The sequence below is a fragment of the Perognathus longimembris genome, chromosome 17 (assembly GCF_023159225.1).
Source record: "Perognathus longimembris pacificus isolate PPM17 chromosome 17, ASM2315922v1, whole genome shotgun sequence".
Classification (NCBI taxonomy): domain Eukaryota; kingdom Metazoa; phylum Chordata; class Mammalia; order Rodentia; family Heteromyidae; genus Perognathus; species Perognathus longimembris.
In genome coordinates, this window is record NC_063177.1 from 53776974 (window position 1) to 53796712 (window position 19739).

Below are 19739 nucleotides of genomic sequence, written 5' to 3' on the forward strand. Positions count from 1 at the left end.
TCCCCCGAGGCTGGCCGCCGCCCCCCTCGGGCCCCGTCCCCGCACCACGGCGCGCCGACCTCGCCCGGTCACTTCCGGGGAGGGGACGGGGGGCCGCGGGCCGGCGGGCGCGGGGAGCTCACCGAGCAGAACCCGCAGACCCCGACGCCCGCGCGCCGCTTCGGAGGGCGGCCCTTCCCACAAGGCCCAGCGCGTCGGCGCGGGGGCGGGGCGCTCCCGGCGGGCCGCGGGCGGGGCGCTCCCGGCAGGCCCCGCGCCGGGGCCCCGGGGGCGGGGCGCTCCCGGCAGGCCCCGCGCGCCACGCCGCTGCCCGCCGTATTTGAATGTCGCGGCGGGACGGCGGCGCCGCCATGGGAGTCCCGTCGTTGCCTCCGGCCTGGCAGCTGTATCTCAAGGACCACCGCCTGTCTACGTTCAAGAGCTGGCCGTTCCTGGAGGGCTGCTCCTGCACCCCGGAGCGGGTGAGCCGGCCCGGCCTCCCGCTCTCCCCCGAGGTCCCCCCTGCGGCGCCGCCCCCCACCCCACCCCACCCCCGCCGTGCTGGGGGCCGGGTCCATTCCTGCTGCTGTTTCTTGCAGATGGCCGAGGCCGGCTTCATCCACTGCCCCACCGAGAACGAGCCTGACTTGGCCCAGTGTTTCTTTTGCTTAAAGGAGCTGGAAGGCTGGGAGCCAGATGACAACCCGCTGTAAGTCCTTCCGAACCAGCCTCGGTGGGGCCTCCCGGGGTACCCTGGCTCCATCGGGAAGCCTCTAGTGCGCACTGGACGTGGGGAACCACGGTTTGAGCTTCCAAGACGGGTTGGTGCCGAGGCGTGGCCTGCCTCACCTTAGATAGCAGGGGAAGACCGAGTCGCTTCCGTGTGCTGGCGCCTGGGTGATGCCTCCCACTTAACCAAATGTGATTGGAATGTCAAAGGCCTATGCCTAGAAGGTGCTGGGTGCCTGTTGAAACTCCAGCAGGATACTGGATCTACTTCTGGCCTCTGTAGTCTCAGGAATCTGCTGGCGATTTTTCAGCCTGGATTTTTACTTATTTACTTATTATTTTGTGTGTGTTGGTCCTGGGGCTTGAACTCAGGGCCTAGGCACAGTCCCTCAGCTCTTTTGCCCAAGAGTAGCATTCTATCACTTGAGCCACTTCCAGCTTCTTTGGTGCTTAATTGTAGATAAGAGTCTCATGGACTTTCCCACCCGGTCTGGGCTTCAAACCTCTATCCTCAGATCTCAGCCTCCTACACCCAGCTCTGGAACTCTTATTGTTTTATTTATTTTTTTGTGTTGGTACTAGGGATTGAACTCGAGTCCTCATGCTTTCAGCTATTTCTGCTCAGGGCTAGCACTCTACCACTTGAGCAACATCTCCAAGCTGGCATTTTGCTAGTTAATTGGAGCCTCTCAGAGTTTTCTGCATGGGTTGGCTTCTCTTCCCATATTCTTTTCTCAACTTTTTCCTGTCAAAATTGATTGCTTCCATCCACAACATTAATTTTCCCCCAGAGGAATTTCCAAGTTGTTTCTCTTCTCGGCCAGAGGTGTTGTTTCTCCCCTATTGTGACCAGGGATTAAATGGGATGGCCTGGTGGTTACACCAGAAATCAATGGGAAATATCAGTATTGTTCCTCAGTATCATGACATTTTCCCACTGTAGTTATGGTGCCTGTTGTTTTGCATCTGTGTAGCTGCATTCACCTTCCAGTTCTGAGCTGGTTACAGTGGTATCTGCTACCAAGGGCCATTCCTGTTGCAGAGAAGGGGGTGAGAAGGAGAAGCATCCTTTGGGGGACCTGCTAAATACAGCTTTGCCTCTGAGCCAGTGGATGGTGGGAGCATCCCTGTGGAGTGAAGTTACTTCCAATGATTCCTTGAGGACATTAGAAGGATTCAAATTGGGTTTTGAATCATACAACACTTTTCTGATTTGCTAAGAGGCTGTAGATAGAATACTTTAGCTTCATGGACGAGAGGAAGCATGCACAGAGAGAATAGACTCTGTGGGGGCTGTGCCTGGCACCTTGCTCTTGGAGCAGAGGGGGGTCGCCCTGAGAGAGAGCCAAGGGGGATGAGAATGATGAGCCCTTGCTGTTTTGCTGACAAGTTTGTGTATTGGTATTTCTAGAGAGGAGCATAAGAAACATTCATCTGGGTGTGCATTCCTTTCTGTCAAGAAGCAGTGTGAAGAATTAACCCTGAGTGAATTTTTGAAGCTGGACCGAGAAAGAGCCAAGAACAAAATTGTATGTATCCTTGGGTTGCCAACCCCATTCACTAGAGGCCTCATCTGGAGGACTTGTTCTCCCGGCGGGAGGGGGAGGGGGAGGGGAGGGAGGAAGAGTGCATGGATGGAAGAACAGAGATGCAGCCATCCTGGAGTGGGCGGTCCTGGGTCTGGCAGTTGGAGGACCTAAGCCCTCAGGAAATGTGTTCAGCGAGTGTTCCTGGGTTGGGGAGGCCTGGTGACAGCCCGGTCACCCTCCTCTTCCTCAGTGACTTGATGAGTACTCATGTAATGGCATTGAACAGACAGAGGGTTTGGGGACATGTAGAAGAAAGACCGTGTTGAGGAAGGCGAGGGAGAGGCAGCGGTCCAGCCAGACCTAAAGCACGTCTGCAGCTCCGCTTTGCCTCCTGTCCACTGTGGAGTCGGGAGCCGGAAGTTGGCTCTGGGAGTCACAGAGAGGTAGCTCTGAGCAGCCTTTGTGTGAGAAGAAGAGGAGTCATTTTTTAGTAGAAGCATGTTTTACATTCTGCGTGGCTATTTACTAAAAAAGTGCTCATTTATCGGAAGTTCCCACTTCATGGAGCAGACCGTTTGTATGTGCTAAGTTAGGCAGCCCTGTAGGCGCTGCACAGAGGTCAAGGAGCATTCCTGCCCTGGCTTTGCTGCTTGGAAACTTTGGATTTAAGCCAGCTCTGGTCCCAATCCCCTTGCCACCAGATGGAGGGTGCCCCCTGCCCCCTTGGCTTCTGCAGTCCCCTTTCAGCTTAAAAATTGTGCTCCGGGGCTGGGAATATGGCCTCGCGGTAGAGTGCTCACCTCCTGTACATGAAGCTCTTGGTTCAATTTCTCGGCACCATATTTATAGAAAAAGCTGGACGTGGCGCTGTGGCTCAAGTCATAGAGTGCTAGCCTTGAGCAAAAAGAAGCCAGGGACAGCGCTCAGGCCCTGAGTCCTAAGCCCTAGCACTGGCAAAAAAAAAAAAAAAAAAAAAAGTGTACCTTAGTAGAAATCTGTATAAGATAATTCAGCCTAGTATAGCAGTTTTTAAGTGTTCAGGATGAGCTGGGTGCCCGTGGCTCACACCTGTAGCTTCAGGGAAGGCTAAGGTCTGAGGATTGCAGTTCAGAGCCAGCCTGAGTGGGAAAGCCCATGATACTCTTATCTCCAATTAAGCACCAAAAAAGCCAGAAGTGGCACTGTGGCTCAAATGGTAGGGTGCCAGCCTTGAGCAAAGCAGCTCAGAAACAGTGCCCAGGCCCTGAGCTCAAGTCCCAGAACTGGTACCAATTTTTTTTTTTTTTAATGCTCAAGTGACAATGTGTGTGAAGACAGGAGGCAGGTGGCAAAAGGAGTTGTGGAAAGTCCTGGGAGCTGCAGGCTGCAGTAGAGATGGTCAGGGGGCAGCAGTCTTTCTACAGTGTGCCCTAGAGAGGGCAGCCCTCGTACCCACCTTGTTGTATATTGTTCTTCGTGGTTGGTCTTATTTTTTCACTCACTTAAAAATGATAAAATCACAATTTGCTGGTGGCTCACGCCTGTAATCCTAGCTACTCAGGAGGCCGAGATCTGAGGATCGTGGTTCAATGCCAGCCCGGGCAGCAAAGTGCATGAGACTCATCTCCAGAAGTGGTGCTGTGGCCTTGAGCAAAAGCAGCTCAGGAACAGAGGGAGCCCAGGCCCAGAGTTGAAACCACAGGACCGAGAAAAAAGGGAAAAAAGCCATTGTTAGCTCATGCCAGCAGGCTCTGGAGTGCTGACTGCTCTGGGTAAAAGGGCAGCTGGGTAGTGACAGAAGGGAACTAGCCCAGGAGGACTTGGGGAAGGCAACGGAAATAGGAAGACTCAAGTTCTGATATGAGGTAACCCCAAATATCAATGAGATGTTTGTGGACACTGAGCCCACCCTCATCTCCCAGAGCCCAGGACGAAGAAAATGTGGTCTAGGTTTCCAGAATCCCAGATGGAAGGGAGGTTCTGTGGCTGGTCCACGGGTCTGGGGGTGCTGGGACAGTAGGAGCAGACAGCCCCCACCCGGAGCGTGCTGTAACTCCGATTCCTGGTCCTACATCCATGCAGGTCCTCTAGCCTTTGAAGCAACAAAACAAAACTAGAGTCAGCTGGGATGCAGATGAGCTTAGGGAGTGAGCTTAGGGTGAAGATGCACAGAACCTTTGTCCTTAGTGGCTGTGGATCTTGTGGGGAGGACTGCGTGAAGCCCCAGAGGCAGGGCCGCGAGTGTGGCCCACAGGGGCAGTGTCGTTTTCTGTTTCTGAAAAGCCTGAGGGCTGGGATAATGGGTGTGGGCCCACACCTGCGGGGCCATGATCGCCTTGCGGTGGGTCGGAGGGAGATCTGGGGGTGGGGGGCCTTGTATGGCGTTTCCATCCTCACATTCTTAGCAAGTAGCTTTTTTTTTTTTTTTTTTTTTTTTTCTATCTTTGTAAAAATGTTTCACTAATTTTTTGTTGAAAATCACAAGTGGGAGAGAGGCATTCTATCTTCCACCAGCACAGTGTCCATCCCAAATTGGTCAGTGCACTGCTTTATGGTGGCCAGGACATTCAGGAGCCGCTGGTCCACAGCATCCAGGTGAAAATCAGACAGCACAGGGGAGATGGGGTCATGGGCCAGGGCAGATTTTAAGGCAGACTTTAGCACTCCATTCTTAAGGTAGTTCAGTCTGTTCCAGGTAGAAACCCGAATGATGCAACACTGATAGAGAGGGGCAAGAATGCTTCTCTCATCCAGCGAGGGGTTCCCAAAGCTTTTGGCATTATCAAGAAGGATTAGCATACTAGCGCCTTCATCATCTTGAAAGCTCTCATAGTGATGGCGGTCAGCATTGCCAATCAGGTAATCAAAGACTGCAGTGTCAATGATGTCTAAGAGGCGTGGGCCTGAGTCATATGGGGACGTTTTCTTCACAGCATCACAATAGCTCTCATCATACTCCCACCTGGCCAATTTGCCTTCTCTGTAAGTTCTCCCCCAGGGGTGTCGATGTTTCTGCAGAGGCCACACATCTGGAAGCCAAAGTGTAACAGATCCCTCCATTGTGTCTCCATCAGCACATGCTGGCTCTGTTTCTCGGCAGTAATAGCATTTCCCATAAAAACAAGTATTGTTTCCTACAGTTAGGAAGGTGCTCAGCAGCTGCTCCGTGGCGACAGGCTTGATCTCTGTTCGAAGATTAACAAATCTGCCAACCACCAAGGGGGCTCGGCGGAAGCCCAGAATCCTGTCCAAATGAAAAGCTGCAACTTCTGCATTGTGTCTATCATAACCAGCATATGGCTCTCCTTCTACTATATAGTCTCGGCTATACCGCTTAGGTTTGAAGACAACTTTCTGTCCTCCTTCAAGTATCAGTAAAGCTTTTAACTGTGTCCCTTTATAGCCCACATCAGCTTTAATGATTTTCTTGGTGGCCATGGCATGCATGATTGCCCCCAGTTCTGGTGTCTCTTCAGGGTACACTTCCCGGGGAACTACCCATTGGGCTGCTATCTCCCATGGAGATTGCAAAGTGTGGTCCAGCTTGGGCACCAGCTCTACCCGCAAGCCAGTCATCATTCTGTGAAAAGCCCTCTGGTCCTCCCGGTTGGCAGCTGATGTATCTAAGTTGTCAATCAGGAAAACTTTGGTGAAGATAAAGATGACAAGGAGTATTGCTAAGAGCACGACTCGCTGCTTTAGCTTCATGTTGACCTTCTTTCCTTCTCCTCCGACCCACTGCCTTGCTCGCTTATCAAGGAGAGCAGGTGGTGATAGTTAGCAAGGCGATTCCATGATTGCACATTTCTTCACTGAAATGCCCCCACAATTCCTGTCGGACCCTAAGCGCGCTCCATGGCCGTCCGCATGAAGCGGTACGGCGCGGCCTCGGCCGCCCCCGCCGCCTCCGGGGAGGGGCAGCCCCACGCTGCTCTCACCGCCCCCAGCCGCCGCCACTGCGGCTCCCGCCCTCCCCCGACCCGGCCATTCCCCGGCCACCTCTCTCGCGCAGTGCCGGCGGCCCCACACCCACCCTCCGCTGCTTAGCAAGTAGCTTTAAGGACAGCTGACCTCAGGACCCGCTCCCTGGGGCCCCGTGAGTGCCGTGTTTATTCTGATTGCCTATTCCTGGGCCCACTCGGGGCTTCCCACTGCTAAGCCCGAGCCCTCCTCCCCGGCCCCACCCCTGGCCTGAGAGTCTCCTTATTTTCAGGCCAAAGAAACTAACAGCAAGCTGAAAGAATTTGGAGAAGCTGCGGAGCAAGTCCGCAACGCCATCGAGCAGATGAATGACTTGGAGTGAGCGTGGGCCGTGCCACCTGGCCCCACGTGGAGTGACAGGCCACGTCCGGGCGGGCCCGTTCCTTCTCTGACACCAAAGGCAAGGAGGGTGGCAGCATTCTGAAACCGGACAGACCCCTCCGGGCTGCCCGGGCCACTTCCCTCCCGCTTGGCGGCCTTGCCTGCGGGGCGCTGGGTTGGCAGGCGAGGAAGAGGGCTGTGTCCGGGGCTGACGGGGGGCGGGGGGCCCACAGAAGGGGTTCTGCCCCTAGCATTTGCTTTCCATACTCCCGCTCTCCTGTGAGCCACTGACTCGCTTGCCTTTCCAGTGTGAATTTTCCTAAGGAGAGCAGTGGAATAAATGAATCTAAAAAAGTGGCCTGGAAACCCCTTCTCTTTTGAGGAAATTGACTTTGTTTGTTTTTGAAATAAATAACTTGTTTCTAATGCTTTGCGGTTTTACAAGGTCCTGAGTTCAGTGAGTTTTAGTGTCACCCCCAGCGTGGAGTAAGTGGGGCTTGAGCAGTGCGTGCTGAAAGGCTGCCCGGTGCCCCCTCTCATCAGAATCGGTGCCTGTGGCTTGACCAGGTGTCCAGAACCTCCGTTTCCTTGCCTGTCCCACACACCTCTTCTCCTGCTCTTTTCTTTTTTTGGTGGCACATGGATTTGTCTTCTGAGGTAGGGAATCCAGACAGAGCCTCCCTCGGCGCTTCCGAATAATGGCTTTCAGCGTGGTCTTCTTGTTTGCAATGCCATTGTTCAGAGCAGTACAAGGTGCTATGGAGGACACGTGGTAGCTTCATCCCAAGCCACTGGGGGACGGTGGAGAGGCCCGGCAGCGGGAGCTGTCCGAGGGAGCGTGTTTCCAAACGCTGCGTCCCTTCCGGGCTGAGCCAGCCCGAGGGCGGGCGGCCGAGGCCTTAGAGCCTCTTCTCGCTGCTGCACACCCTGCTGGGGTTTTCAAACGCTTTTTGGTAGCGCTTCTTCCCCGGCCTGCCGGTGCAGCGCCTCCCCAGCGGCTGGGGGGGAGTGGGAGTCCTGACTGAACAGCAGCCACCCTGGATCTGCAGACTGGCCGGGCAGCACCGCCAGCTCCAGGCAGCCGTAGCTTCTGCAGTAGTTCCTTGTGGCCCTGGCCTCCACACGCAGTGCTGTCTCAATCAGCCCCAAGCAATAAGTAATACAGGGGTTTTAGTTTGTAAGAAAAAGCACTCCCTGGCTGGGAGTATGGCCTGGTGGTACAGTGCTCGTCTCCTATACATGAGGCCCTGGGTTCAATTCCTCAGCACCACATACACAGAAAAAGCCGGAAGTGGCACTGTGGCTCAGGTGGCAGAGTGCTAGCCTTGAGCAAAAAGAAGCCAGGGACAGTGCTCAGGCCCTGAGTCCAAGCCCCAGGACTGGCCACAAAAAGAAAAGAAGGCCCTTATGTGAGGGTATCTGTCTTCATTTCAAACCTGTGAAGGGGAGAGGGTGTCTGGACTGTGGCTGGAAAGGCTGATGGGGACTTACTAGCACCCTGGATGCTGACAGCCGGTCACAGCGCCACAGGCCCTGGCATCAGCCCTCCGCCGTCTCCCGCGTGGTGGGGAGCAGCGCCCAGGCTGGCACGGAGGTACAGAGCTGGGAGCCGCTGTCGCCTGCGAGTGTCCTCCCCTGGCTGCCGGCTGCCCCACAGGTTGCTGCTACTTAGAGAAATAGCCACATAACTGGGGGCCAGATCCAAAGTCCAAGTGAGAATAGGGCGGGGGCGGGCAGCCAGCCGCCACCAAGGATTTCCTGTCCCCTCATCCCCACCTAGAGGACTTGGTGACTTCAGCTAGGTGGGACCCAACTGGGGCTTGGCCCCCGTTGTTTTCCCCTGATGCCCAAAGCAGTGTGGTTCCCTTAATCCGAGCACCCCCTCGAGTCCGGAGCACACCTCCTCAGCGAAGCCCACGGGGCTCCTTGTCTGGGTGGCGGGAAGGCAAGGCGGCCTCTGCCCGGGGAGGTGGCACGGGCAGGAGCGCAGGGGGAAGGACAGCTGACCGCCTTGGTGGCCGCAGTCAGGATCGGGGAGTCCTGCCCCAGCCAGATGGCTGGATGGACGGGGCGGGGACAGGTGCGTGGCAGGAGCGGGGTGTCTGTGTTTTCGAGGGGTGGTGGTGCGGTCTCGCTATACACAGCCTAGGCTGGCCTGGCGTGCGTGAGGGCTGGGATTGCAGATACACGCCCCACGCCTGAATTCTCAACGCAGGCCACACATGCTCACGTCTAGAATAGTCCGAGTGTATTACCGAATGTGTATAGGTCGCAGATATCCCGTGTGCACGTGCAACTAGCCATCGGTGCGTGCAGCCACTCCTCACGTCCACGTGCTGCACGCACATCCTGCACTTGCAACCACTGATGTCCTCTGCAGACACAGCCCGCCCCTCTCCCCCAGGCAGGGGGTGGACCGGCCCGGGGCTCCGGCCAGGTCTGGCTTTCGTGGGAGGAAGGACTCGGGCCTCCTCTGTCCTCAGCCTTGTGTCTGCCAGGAGGTTCTGGGGTTGCTGAGAAGTTGGCTGTGAGCTTAGCCCCAGGCCCGGGCTCGAGGCCAGCACGCTGGCGTCTGGCCTGTGTGTGTGTGTGTGTGTGTGTGTGTGTGTGTGTGTGTGTGTGTACGCACGCATGTGATTTAGCCACAGAGCTGATTCCTCACCCTCTGACCAGCTCAAGGTTCATCTTAGAGGTTCAAGGTAGACAGATGCGGCGGGGAAGGGACAGTGCAGTTCAAGATGGAGGACAGACGCCAGGCCCACCCAGTGCCAGACGTAGAGCAAATCTGGGGATCACCTCAGCCCGCCCCTGGTGGTGGTTGGTCCTCACTCCTCCACCTGACTGTGCTTCTGCTCCTGCAGCCAAATGTGGGTGCCCCCGAGGAGCCCCCGCCTCCACACACAGCCAGCAGAGTCCTGCTGGCCATGCCAGCTCCCGCCCTCCCGCTGCGGGCTGAGGCTCTGGACTGTGGCTGCCGAGGCCACCGGTGTCCCCGGGGCGCCTCGCCGCAGGCAGCAGGGACATGATGGCAGTGATGGAGGGCTGACACATTCGGAATCGGATACATCCAGAAGGAAACACAGGCACTGGTGATTATTGGGCGATACTGGGCACTGTAAATTTTATTCTCTTGGTTTTACCACAAATGGTCTGTACTTTGTTAATCCATCCACCGGGGGCCGATCAGTTACTCTTCTCATGGAGTCCCCTTTGGGTCTCTGGATACCATTTTCCCCTGACTCACCTTCCTCTCCAACTCTCTCTTCAACAGTATCTCATCAATCAAATCACAGATTCCTAATGCACTGTTTTCCGTTTCAGAATCTCCGTGTGGTCCTTATAACTTCAGGTGATTGGCCAAATTTTTTAATCTTGCCTGTAGTTCCTTGAATACTTTAAAGTCTGTATTTAATAACTCCATAATCTTGACCATCCTTGGGACTGTCTTTTTTTGCTTGTTGTTTTCGTGTGTGCCAGTCTTAGGGCTTGGACTCGGCCTGGTCACTGTCCCTGAGCTTCTTTCGCTCGAGGCTAGGGCTCTACCACTTGAGCCACAGCGCCGCTTCTGGCTTTTTGCTGGTCAGTTGGAGATAGAGAGTCTCGCGGACTTTCCTGGCTGGCCTTGTGCCGCGGTCCTCGGCTCTCAGTCTCCGGAGTAGCTGGGCTGACGGGCGTGCTCCACCAGCGCCTGACTCGAGTTCCTGTTGTCCTTTTCCTCTTGGTTTTGGCCGCGTCTCGTCGCACTCCCCTCCTGGCTGCGTGGGGGTGCGCCGCGTTTGCACACTCGGAGGCCTTTCCTCCCAGCAGGGCCCCTAGGCCAGGGGCGCCGCCCACTCCGCCCCGGCGGGGGCCCCGGCCTCCCGGTCCCCGCCTCCGGACCCCAGCTGCCGCAGCACGAGCTCCCACTTGCGCAGCGCCAGCTCCGTGTCCCGCGCAGAGACGTCGCGGTGCCACACGGCGCGCACGGCCCGCTCCGTCCAGGGGAGCAGCAGCACGCGCACGGCCTGGCCGGTCTGGGCCGCCTCGTGGGCGCTCACGGCCTGCAGGCGCTGGCACAGCCGGGCGGCTGGCAGCCCGTGCACCCGCACCAGCACTATGTTCGTCTCCACGGCAGCAGGGTCCACAGAGCAGATGGGCGAGGCCAGCGCCTGCAGGCCTGAGGCGGAGCGGGCGGTGAGCACAGAGCCCGGCCCCCCTGAACCTCCCAGCACCCAGGAGCATTTCCCCCGTGGCCTTGGGGGCCACAGACGTCAGCCCTGCTACTGGGACTGTGACAATCCCTTGGCCTCTCTGGCCTCAGTGTCTTCATCTGTCAGGGGAGGGCATCACTGGATTGCAAGGATTCAATGAACGGGTGAAAGACCCGCGCTTGAGGTTCCGCGGAGCACCGAGGCTCTGGATCTGCGGGTGCACGCGGGGCTGGGGAGGCGAGCATACCTGAGCGCCCTCCCCCCGCCCCCCAGGTTCAGCAAGTAACCCTCGGCATCCTAGAGGCTGGGAGGGCGGAGCCCCACGGGCCCAGGTGGAAAGAAGCAGCGAAGGGAGGCCAGGGCAGAGCGGGCACCTTGGGCAAACCTCCGGGCGTTGCTGTGGTCCCTCCGCAGCGCCTCCTCCGCGCCCGCCAGCCCCGCCAAGGCGGCCGCAGCCAGCACCCCGCTCTGGTGCATGCCCCCCGCCCAGGGTTTTCCGGAGCCGCCAGGCTTCTTCGATGAAGTCTTTGGGCCCCCCAAGCACAGCCCCCACCGGCGCGCCCAGGCCCTGGGGGGAGAGGAGAGGCTCCTGGCGCCCAGCTGTCGTGCCTGTCCCCTGGCTGGGTGGGGTAGGTGTGGCCTGGAGGCCGCTCCAGGACAGGAGCCCTGGACCCGGCGCTGCCCCCCCCCCTCCCTCCCGGGATGGGCCGGCCAGGTGCCTCCTTACCTTGGAGAAGCAGAAAGACACCGAGTCACAGTGCTCCACGATGCGGGCCGGGGGCACACGCAGGGCCACCGCTGCGTTCATCAGCCGGGCGCCGTCCAGGTGCACCCGGGCCCCGTGCCCCCCGCGCCAGGCGGTGCACCTGGTGACAAAGGCGGGCAGCGGTCGCGGGGGCCAGGCCGAGGGGGGCCCTGGGCGTGGCTCCTTGAGGAAGGACGGGAGGCCTGGCGGCAGGAGCCGGCGAAGGGGCGGACGGCAACCACACTAACTCTGTGTGTGTGGCCAGGGCCTTCATGCGAGGCAGGCGCTCTACCACTGAGCTACAGCCCCTCACTTGCTTGCTTTTTGCCCGCCCTGGGGCTTGAACTCAGGGCCTGGCCACTGTCCTTGAGCTTCTTTTTGCTCGAGGCTAGCGCTCTACCACTTGAGCCACAGCGCCACCTCTGGCCTTTTCTGTTTATGTTCACCAGGAATGGGCCCCAGGGCACCGTGCGTGCTAGGGAAGCCCTCCACCGCCCAGCCACCTTCCCAGCCCCCCTCTCTTCCTCAGCGGGCACCATCAATCAGCAGACACCGGGCTGAGGGAGGGGCGAATGCCTCGTGTCCTCTCAGATGCAGTGGCTCTGCTCTGCGAGGGGCCGCTGCTCCTGCAGAGGTGAGGGGATGAGGTCGCTTTCCCGGGCTGGCCGGCCAGGCAGGCGCCCAGTGCTGCCCGGGGCTTGGCTCTGAGCAGGGCGTTTCCGGGGAGCCCTGCGCTGGCGTGGCCATCTCCCTTGTTATCGTCGCATGGCCGGCCACAACAGGGTAGCCACAGAGTGTCCGTGGCATACATCAGAGGACGGGAGGCATGGTGGCGGCGGTGGCGGCGGGGGAGGGGGGCCTACCTGGCGGAGGTAGTCGATGGGGAGGGCCCGGCCCCCTGCGCTGTTGTGCGTGTCCTCCAGGCACACGAGCTCGCAGACGGGGTGGTACGGGCTCCCCAGGCCACGGGTGATGGCCCGCTCCAGCTCCTCCAGGTCCAGGGTGCCGTGGGGCAGGTCTGGGAGGGGGTGGGAATGCACCCCGGCAATCTGCGGGGGGCGGGGGGGGGGAGAGCCAGCTCCTGAGCCTGCCCCTCCCCAGCTCTGGGCCTGGGACGGTTTCCTGAGCCTGCGCACCGCACTGTCTTCTCTAGGATGGGGCAGGGGCAGGTGTTCAGCAGAGGCCTGGCTTCTTTCTGGGGTGCCAGTGTTCCGAGTGCCCAGGAGGGGGCAGCATGGCACCGAGAAGGCTGCCACCTCATGTTGCCCGATACTGCCCCCCTGTGGCAAAGCTGGAGTGGGGCTCTTCCCACCTCCCGCACGGACTCTCGGGTTCTCTGTGGGCCGCTCTCTCCTAGCCTGGTATCAGGGGAAGCAGTCACCCCCTTAAGCTTGAGGTTGGCTGGCTGGGAAATGCCCAGGGCCCCAGGAGAGCTGTGCCTGGTCCTTACCTGAGCCACTAAGCCCTGCTCATAGACGTGAAGGTGGCTTTCCTGCCCGAGGAGGAGCTGGGAGCCCCGGCGCCGGCAGTGACCCATCACTGAGACACATGGGGAGGAGGGGAGGACTTGGCACGGAGTTCGAGGCGGCCCCTCTGCCCCTGCTCAGCTGGGCTGGGCTGAGCCAGGGAGCCCACCAGTATCTACACTAATTAGAAAGCGGTACCCCTACAAGACACCTTGCCCTGTGCCAGGAAACTGTTGCATTAAATGAGATCCACAACTGCGGGAGGTCTACACTGGGAATGCCAGGCCACACAGCCCGCAGCCCCCAGCACGGGGGGCTCCTGCAGAAGGGCCACAGGGCTGCCCCCATAGTGCCGGTGGCCGGCAGGCCTGGTGGGAAACTGAGGGCACGGCACAGTAGGGAGCCCGGTGTACAGTGTAGAGCGAGAGCCGGCCCGGGAGCTCTCAGGACGGCTCAAGTCATGAGAGCTGCGTGGAACCCAGAGCCGAGGCCCTGTGACAAGGCCCCCTGGGAGGAAGAGGAGATTCCTGCTGCTCCCACTCCCCTCGACGCAATCCTCGGGGACGCCCTACTGTCATCACACTCAACAGAGGGGAGAGGAGTGGCCCCCGAGGCCCGGGGTGGGCAGACGCACCAGAGATGAGGTTGGCCATGGTGTTAGTGGGTACAAACAGAGTCCGCTCCACCCCAAGCAGCTCCGCGGTCTTTTCCTGCAGCTCTGAGGAGGAGGAGGAGGAGGAGGAGGAGGAGGAGGAGGAGGAGGAGGAGGAGGAGGAGGAGGAGGAGGAGGAGGGGCAGGAAAGGCTTTATCAACAAATGAACTCCAGAGCCAATGTGCAAGTCTTACACAGGGCACAAAGTTCACTTGTTCGGTGGCAGCCCCTTGCCTTGGGGCTGTGGTGAGAAGCCGTCGGGGGAGGCTGGAGCCTGCCTGCCTGCCAGCAGCAGTCTGGGGTCTGGGCAGTGGCATTCCCAGGTCCAGAGGCCCCTTGGTTCGCTCTGAACCCACCTCCCAGGCCACGTCCTTCCCCAGGCCACCAAACCTCTAGTGGTTTCCGTCTCTGCCTGGACCACGAGCCTGTTTTACTCCCTTTCCCATCAGCCCCAGCAGTGAGGCCCTCGAGGGTGGGTGGGGGCTCCTGCTTTAAGTTTCCCATCTCTGACTGCGGCCAGTGCCAGGAGACTGACGTGACCTTCGAGGCTTGCATGATCTGGCTTCTGACACCCAAGACAGTGGTGCCCTTCTGAACCCTACACTCCACGTTCCTGTTCCCCACCTCCATCCTGAAGGCTTGCCCTTCAGGAGCTCCTCTGAGCAGCCCCCCTCCCCTGTTCCCTAGGCCCCAACAAGCCCTCTGCAGACTCCAGTCCACACTAGCACCTCCCTGCCCCACATGCTACCTGGTACATGTCAGGTGCCTGGCCACTTGAAATGTCACTCAATACACAATTGGTCTTAATCTACCGTGGCCCAGACAGGCCCTGGGGACTTGAGTGATGACCTGAGCGCTTGTCTCTGCCCCCTTGGAGGGGTGCACACATCCTGGCAGTACCACTGGTTCCCTACAGCATTGATGCAACCTGGGGTAAGCTGTGGGTCGCTGTCTCTAGACCATTCTCTAGAATACTAGAAACCACTGCTGGGGAGATGCAGCCAGTGGAGACATGTCGCTTCTACATGGTCTTCATTTTTCTGATTTTCATCTTCCTGGGGGCAAGCAGCGGGTAGTTACGGGTTTAGAGTCGGAAGACCTGGGTTCCAGCCCTGGTTTTCTGCCATCTACTGGGCCATGACGGGCCTGGCCTGCATGTGGGATCTCTGATATCCAGGCAGCTGGGTGACGCTGTCATGTGCACGGGGTGATCCTGTTAACACGTGGGTTCTGGCTCAGCCGCCCCAGAGAGTGGGGAGTGGGGGACCCGAAACCCCCCATTAACGACGGGTTTCTGGGTGATGGGTCAGACTGGGCAGCAAACGCACAGCCAGGCCTGGCCGCCGCCCCCCCCCCCCCCCCGGCCGCCCTCCCGCCAGCACCACGGACAGCGCCCGGGGGTGGGGGTCGCCTGGACCGCCCCCCCGGGCCCCGGGCCCGCGCGCCCCGCTCACCGCGCACGGTGGGGTCCTCGCCGTAGTCGTCGTCCCCCACGGCCGCCTCGGCCATGGCGCGCCGCATGGCGGGGCCGGGCCTGGTCACCGTGTCGCTGCGCAGGTCCACCACGCGGGCCGGGACCCCCGCCCGGCTCCCGGACCACCGCGCCCAGGACGCCTGGAGAGCCGGGCCCAGGGCCCGGCCCGGCCCGCGGAGCATGGCGGAGGCGGCGGCCGCCGTTCCACCCGGGAAGGACCGGCGGACCCTGCTTCCCGCCAGCGAGCGCGGCTCCGAGCGCGGGGTTCGCGAAGCCGCCCTTCCGCGACCCGGGGTCCCCGGCACGACCGGGGCTGAGCTGGGCTGGCCCCGGGGCACGCTGGGAATTGTAGTCCGCGCTACTTCGCTCGGACGGGTCAGTGTGGCATGCTAGGAGTTGTAGTCCAGCATCCGTCGCTTGCGAGTCCCGGAGGGCAGCACGGCATGCTGGGAGTTGTAGTCCACACTGTCCCAGCATGGGATTCTGTTTGGTGGAGGGGAAACTGAGGCCCGCCAAGCTTTTATGGAGCAGATAGATATTACAAATGTAGTCCAGTTAAGCAGAGACTCCAGACTGCTGGTCATTTGAGTAGAAATTGGGCCAGTCCAGCAGTCAGCTGCCTCAAGAGTGAGTTGGGGCCTGAACCACGGTGCTCTGTTGCCCTTAAATGTTGCCCTTAAATATGATGAACGTACCTGTTTATCAGTTACTTTTTGTTTATTTGTTTTGTTTTTGTTGCCAGTCCTGGGGCGTGGACTCAAGGCCTGAGCACTGTCCCTGGCTTCTTTTTGCTCAAGGCTAGCACTCTGCCACTTGAGCCACAGCGCCACCTCTGGCTTTTTCTATATATGTGGTTGCTGAGGAATCGAACCCAGGGCTTCATGTATATGAGGCGAGCGCTCTACCACTAGGCCACATTCCCAGCCCCTATCAGTTACCTTTTTCCAATATAGTTTTAACTGAGCACCTATTGTTGCCAGGTACTGTCTGCGTAGGTACAAGGCCGAGGGGGTGGGGGAACACAAGGACAGTTGCAGCTGGGACCAACAGGACAGCCCTAGAGGGCATCATGGGGGCAGAGGTAAAAGGTGCGGAGAGCCCTTGGTGGAGCAGGCCCGCTGGTGGAGGCGGTGGCGGAGGGCGCTGCTGCTGCCTGGATGCACTGACAGTTCCAGTCTTCCACCGAGCCTTGCAGGGTGGAAAATCCCTCCATGCTCCTGTGTGGTCCTAACACACGCCGCCGTGCCTCCATTTCTTCCGCTGAAGACTGGGCTGTGGCGAGGGCAAGAAACAGGATGCGTTTGGTGCAGACTTCCATTCCCTGCTTCCGTTGCACTCTCTGCGTGTCCGTTAGCGGTTTCTATCGTTGTTGATATGGGTCGCAACTTGGCGTTCCAAGATCCTGAGGTCAGATGCTGGCCCGGCCTCCCTGTGTCGGCCAGCCCGCCTGCTCAGGCCCCCGGGGCCGAGGAGAGGAGTCAGGAGAGGCTGGGGCTGCCTGAGGAGTGATGGTGGCAGACAAGGCCCGGGACTGCTCAGTCACACAGAGGGGAGAGCACCCAGAGCTGGGGGGGGGGGGGGGGGGGAGACAGACCGCATGGGTGGCTGCTTGGCCGGGCAGGTGTTGTTGAGGCCCAGGCTCTGAAGGAGCTCCAGTGTGGCTGGGGAGGTGACCAGGACAAACTCCACACATGGCTTTCCCTTTCCCCCCTTGCACCTGGCAGGGCCATCCAAAGTGGCTGTCACAAGGCCCTGCAGGTCTGTGACCCCCCTCCCCCTCCTCCAGCCCCTCTCTGGCAGAAAGGCTTACGGCTCTCCCCCACAGCAGGGCCTCTGGCCCTGACCCTCAAGCGCCACCAGGTTCCTAAATTCCCTCCCGTAGGAAACAAGCCCCTTATCTCCTTGTCTGGCTCCAGTGGCTCTGCTGGGAAGGGGGGGTGGGGAGGGGAGGCTCCGTGGGAAGGAAGGGAGATGAATGGGCCGGGAGCCTCCAGGAACTCACAGGGTAGCAGAGAGAGAGGGAGGGGGACAAAAGAGCCGAGACCGGGCATCTTCCAGTCATGGCAGAACCACGGAATGCTCCCGCTTTCAGGCTCCGGCAGTGGCAGAGGTTACAGCCTAGGAACCCCAACCTGGCCACACAGCCAGTCAGTCACCCACTGAGTCTTTGTCCTCCCAAAGCTGACCTGTCTTTCCAGAGAGGAAGTCCCTCCTTGAGGGCCATGGGCACAGACAGCGTCCGTCAGACGGGTCCTCCTGCCTGGTCCCCACCGCGCCCGGGCCTCCCTGCGCTGGCTTGGCATGGCCTGGCACCGGGGGGGGGGGCGAGGGGGAGGAGCAGGGGGCTGGTGTGGAAGAAGGTGGTGCCTGCCAGCACAGTGCCGTGTGTGTGCAAGAGGCCAACCAAGGCCCGGCCTTAGGGAGGCCGTCCGGACGCCTGTGTGCGTGTGCGTGTATCTCTGTGCGTGCATACCGGTATGAAGCCGCATGCACACACGAGCATGTAGTACAGGTGCACACGTTGCACAGATGTGTGTGCGTGGGTGGCTATGTATAGAAGTGTGAGATATGGCCCTACCTGTGCACATATCTGTGTGCACACATGTTATACCTGTACCTGTGTGTTCACACACACATGTACATATGTATATGGTGGTGTTATGTGTGTACCCGTGTGTGTGTGTGTGTGTGTGTGTACCCAGCTTTGCTGAGATCAAAGTAGTGTTGGTGGCAGCTGGGGACAGGCCATGGCTCCTGGGCACGGATGAGAATCCTTCCGCGGACCCTGCCCTGCCCTGTTCCCCAAGCGACCCATCCCCGCTCCCCGAGCTGACCCGTCCCCCGCTCCCCGAGCTGACCCGTCCCCGCTCCCCGAGCTGACCCGTCCCCGCTCCCCGAGCTGACCCGTCCCCGCTCCCCGAGCTGACCCGTCCCCGCTCCCCGAGCTGACCCGTCCCCGCACCCCGAGCTGACCCGTCCCCGCACCCCGAGCTGACCCGTCCCCGCACCCCGAGCTGACCCGTCCCCGCTCCCCGAGCTGACCCCTCCCCGCTCCCCGAGCTGACCCGTCCCCGCATCCTCGGCCCTGAGCAGGCGGGAGGGAAGTGGCCTCCGCCTCGCGGCCGCCCCCTGGGGCTTTCCAGGCCTGGCTCGGCCGGCTCCTGCCCTCTGGGGCGGGGCCCTGCTCACCGCTGCCCAGCGCACCGGCCACTGCTCCAGCCCACCATACTCCTGCCCCCCTGGCTGGGCCTCTCCACGCCGCTTCGGTCTCATCCACGCCTTGGGTCCTGAGCCCTGCTGGCCCCCATCGCGCCCGGCCCGGCGCCCCCTCTGACCTCAGGCGGCGCGGTGGAGCAGCTGTCGGCCTGCCTGGGAGCGCGGCCCGGTGCTCAGGATGCCCCGCTCCGGCCCCGTGACCCGGGCAAGGGGGGGTCTCAGGACGGCGGCGTGTGTTGTTTTTCACTCCACCAGGGCTCCCTGGCACCTGCCCAGGCAGGTGTGGGTTCTGGGGCTGCGGGTGCACGCGCGCCACACACACACTCGCGTGCTGGGCTGGGTTCAGCGTGCGCATTCCTGTAAGGCCGGGCCGCTGGCAGGAAGCGAAGCGGCGGGTGGCAGCTGCCGGGAACCCACGCCGGCCCTGCCCAGATAAAGGGGGTGCAGCAGATCCGAGCTGCAGATAGCGGCGGGGGTCCCCGTCAACATGGGGGTGGGGGGGTCCTTTCCATCCCGTCCCCTTGGCCCTGACTGTGCTCTGCTCAGCAGAATCTGAGCTGCAGATAGCGGCGGGTGCCCGTCAACATGTGGGGGGTGGGGGTGTCCTTGAGCCCTCCACAGGGTGTTTGACAGTTTGAACTGTCACTGTCGTCCCCAGCCTGTCACAGCAGGGAAAGGGGCAGGGGCTGGGCCCGCGGCCTGGTGGGTGCGGCAGTCGGTGGCCACGCATTGGCCCGTGTGGGAAGCACCCCAACTCCCGCCTCCACCTCCACTGGGAGAAAGAGCTGCCGAAAATCCTCTGACTGCACCCCAAAAGGTTCGCCTTGAGCTATCTCGTGAAACTCACGCGTGTGCAAGGGGCGGACGGGAGGGGGTGGGAGGGGAGAGTGAAGGTGGGCTCCACGCACCGGCCGCAGTGGGCTTCCGGTCCCCCCCGGGGGCTGCGGGGCGCCTGCCGAAGCCACCGCCCGCCCGCGGGTGTCGGCCCCGGGGGGCTCCAGGGACGATCCGGGGAGCGCAGCGCGCGGCTGGGTCCCCAGCGGACTTGGTTTTCATGTTCTTCGGTTGCCGTGCTGGGGAATGGAGCCCGAGGCTTTGCGTGTGCAAGGCCAGCTCCGTGCAACTGAGGGGCCGCCCTGGCCCTGGGCCTGCCTGGGGACCCGGCTCAAACTACAGCTAGCTTCCTTCCTTCCTTCCTTCCCTTCCCTTCCCTTCCCTTCCCTTCCCTTCCCTTTCCTTCCTTCCTTCCTTCCTTCTCTTCTTTCCTTCCTTCCTTCCTTCCCTCCCTCCCTTCCTTCCTTTCCTTTTCCTCTCTCTCTGTCTCCTTTCCTCTCCTTCCCCCACCCTCTCTCTTTCTTTGCCAGTGCTGGGGGCTTGACTCAGGGCCTAGGCACTGTCCCTTACCTTGTTGCCCAGCAGCCTTTTGTTTTTCTTTTTCTTTTTTATTGGTCACGGGGCTTGCACTCAGGGCCCGGGC

At 60.4% G+C, this 19739-nt stretch overlaps 3 protein-coding genes across 4 annotated transcripts; 1 reads left to right on the forward strand and 2 right to left on the reverse strand.

Moving 5' to 3' along the window:
• The first annotated feature begins 278 nt into the window (after positions 1-278).
• Positions 279-6735, forward strand: Birc5 (baculoviral IAP repeat containing 5). Its single transcript, XM_048365385.1, has 4 exons — positions 279-461; positions 579-688; positions 2120-2237; positions 6430-6735. The coding sequence occupies exons 1-4, from the start codon at positions 324-326 to the stop codon at positions 6517-6519; spliced, it is 456 nt and encodes a 151-aa protein (XP_048221342.1). The 5' UTR covers positions 279-323; the 3' UTR covers positions 6520-6735.
• On the reverse strand, positions 4648-6154 carry LOC125365365 (glycosaminoglycan xylosylkinase). 2 transcript variants are annotated; one of them, XM_048365378.1, is made up of 2 exons: positions 5548-6154; positions 4656-5460 (listed from the first exon to the last, which is right to left on the reverse strand). In XM_048365378.1, the coding sequence occupies exons 1-2, from the start codon at positions 5922-5924 to the stop codon at positions 4695-4697; spliced, it is 1143 nt and encodes a 380-aa protein (XP_048221335.1). In that variant the 5' UTR covers positions 5925-6154; the 3' UTR covers positions 4656-4694. The 2 variants fall into 2 exon arrangements, with proteins under 2 accessions (XP_048221334.1, XP_048221335.1); XM_048365377.1 differs by having other exon boundaries at positions 4648-6154.
• A 3360-nt stretch (positions 6736-10095) lies between the features above and the next one.
• On the reverse strand, positions 10096-19318 carry LOC125366310 (probable low-specificity L-threonine aldolase 2). The gene is given in 11 exon segments (XM_048366896.1): positions 10096-10674; positions 11083-11191; positions 11193-11276; positions 11436-11574; positions 12273-12502; positions 12904-12992; positions 13554-13637; positions 15027-15435; positions 15985-16103; positions 16214-16318; positions 19171-19318. Coding segments are annotated over 11 exon segments (1860 nt in total). The 3' UTR covers positions 10096-10330.
• Positions 19319-19739: the final 421 nt, after the last annotated feature.

Coding starts and splice junctions, on each gene's coding strand:
- Birc5 (XM_048365385.1), top strand. CDS start 324: ATGTCGCGGCGGGACGGCGGCGCCGCCATGGGAGTCCCGTCGTTGCCT. Junction 462..578: donor GCTCCTGCACCCCGGAGCGG/GTGAGCCGGCCC, acceptor TGTTTCTTGCAG/ATGGCCGAGGCCGGCTTCAT. Junction 689..2,119: donor GAGCCAGATGACAACCCGCT/GTAAGTCCTTCC, acceptor TGGTATTTCTAG/AGAGGAGCATAAGAAACATT.
- LOC125365365 (XM_048365377.1), bottom strand. CDS start 5,924: ATGAAGCTAAAGCAGCGAGTCGTGCTCTTAGCAATACTCCTTGTCATC.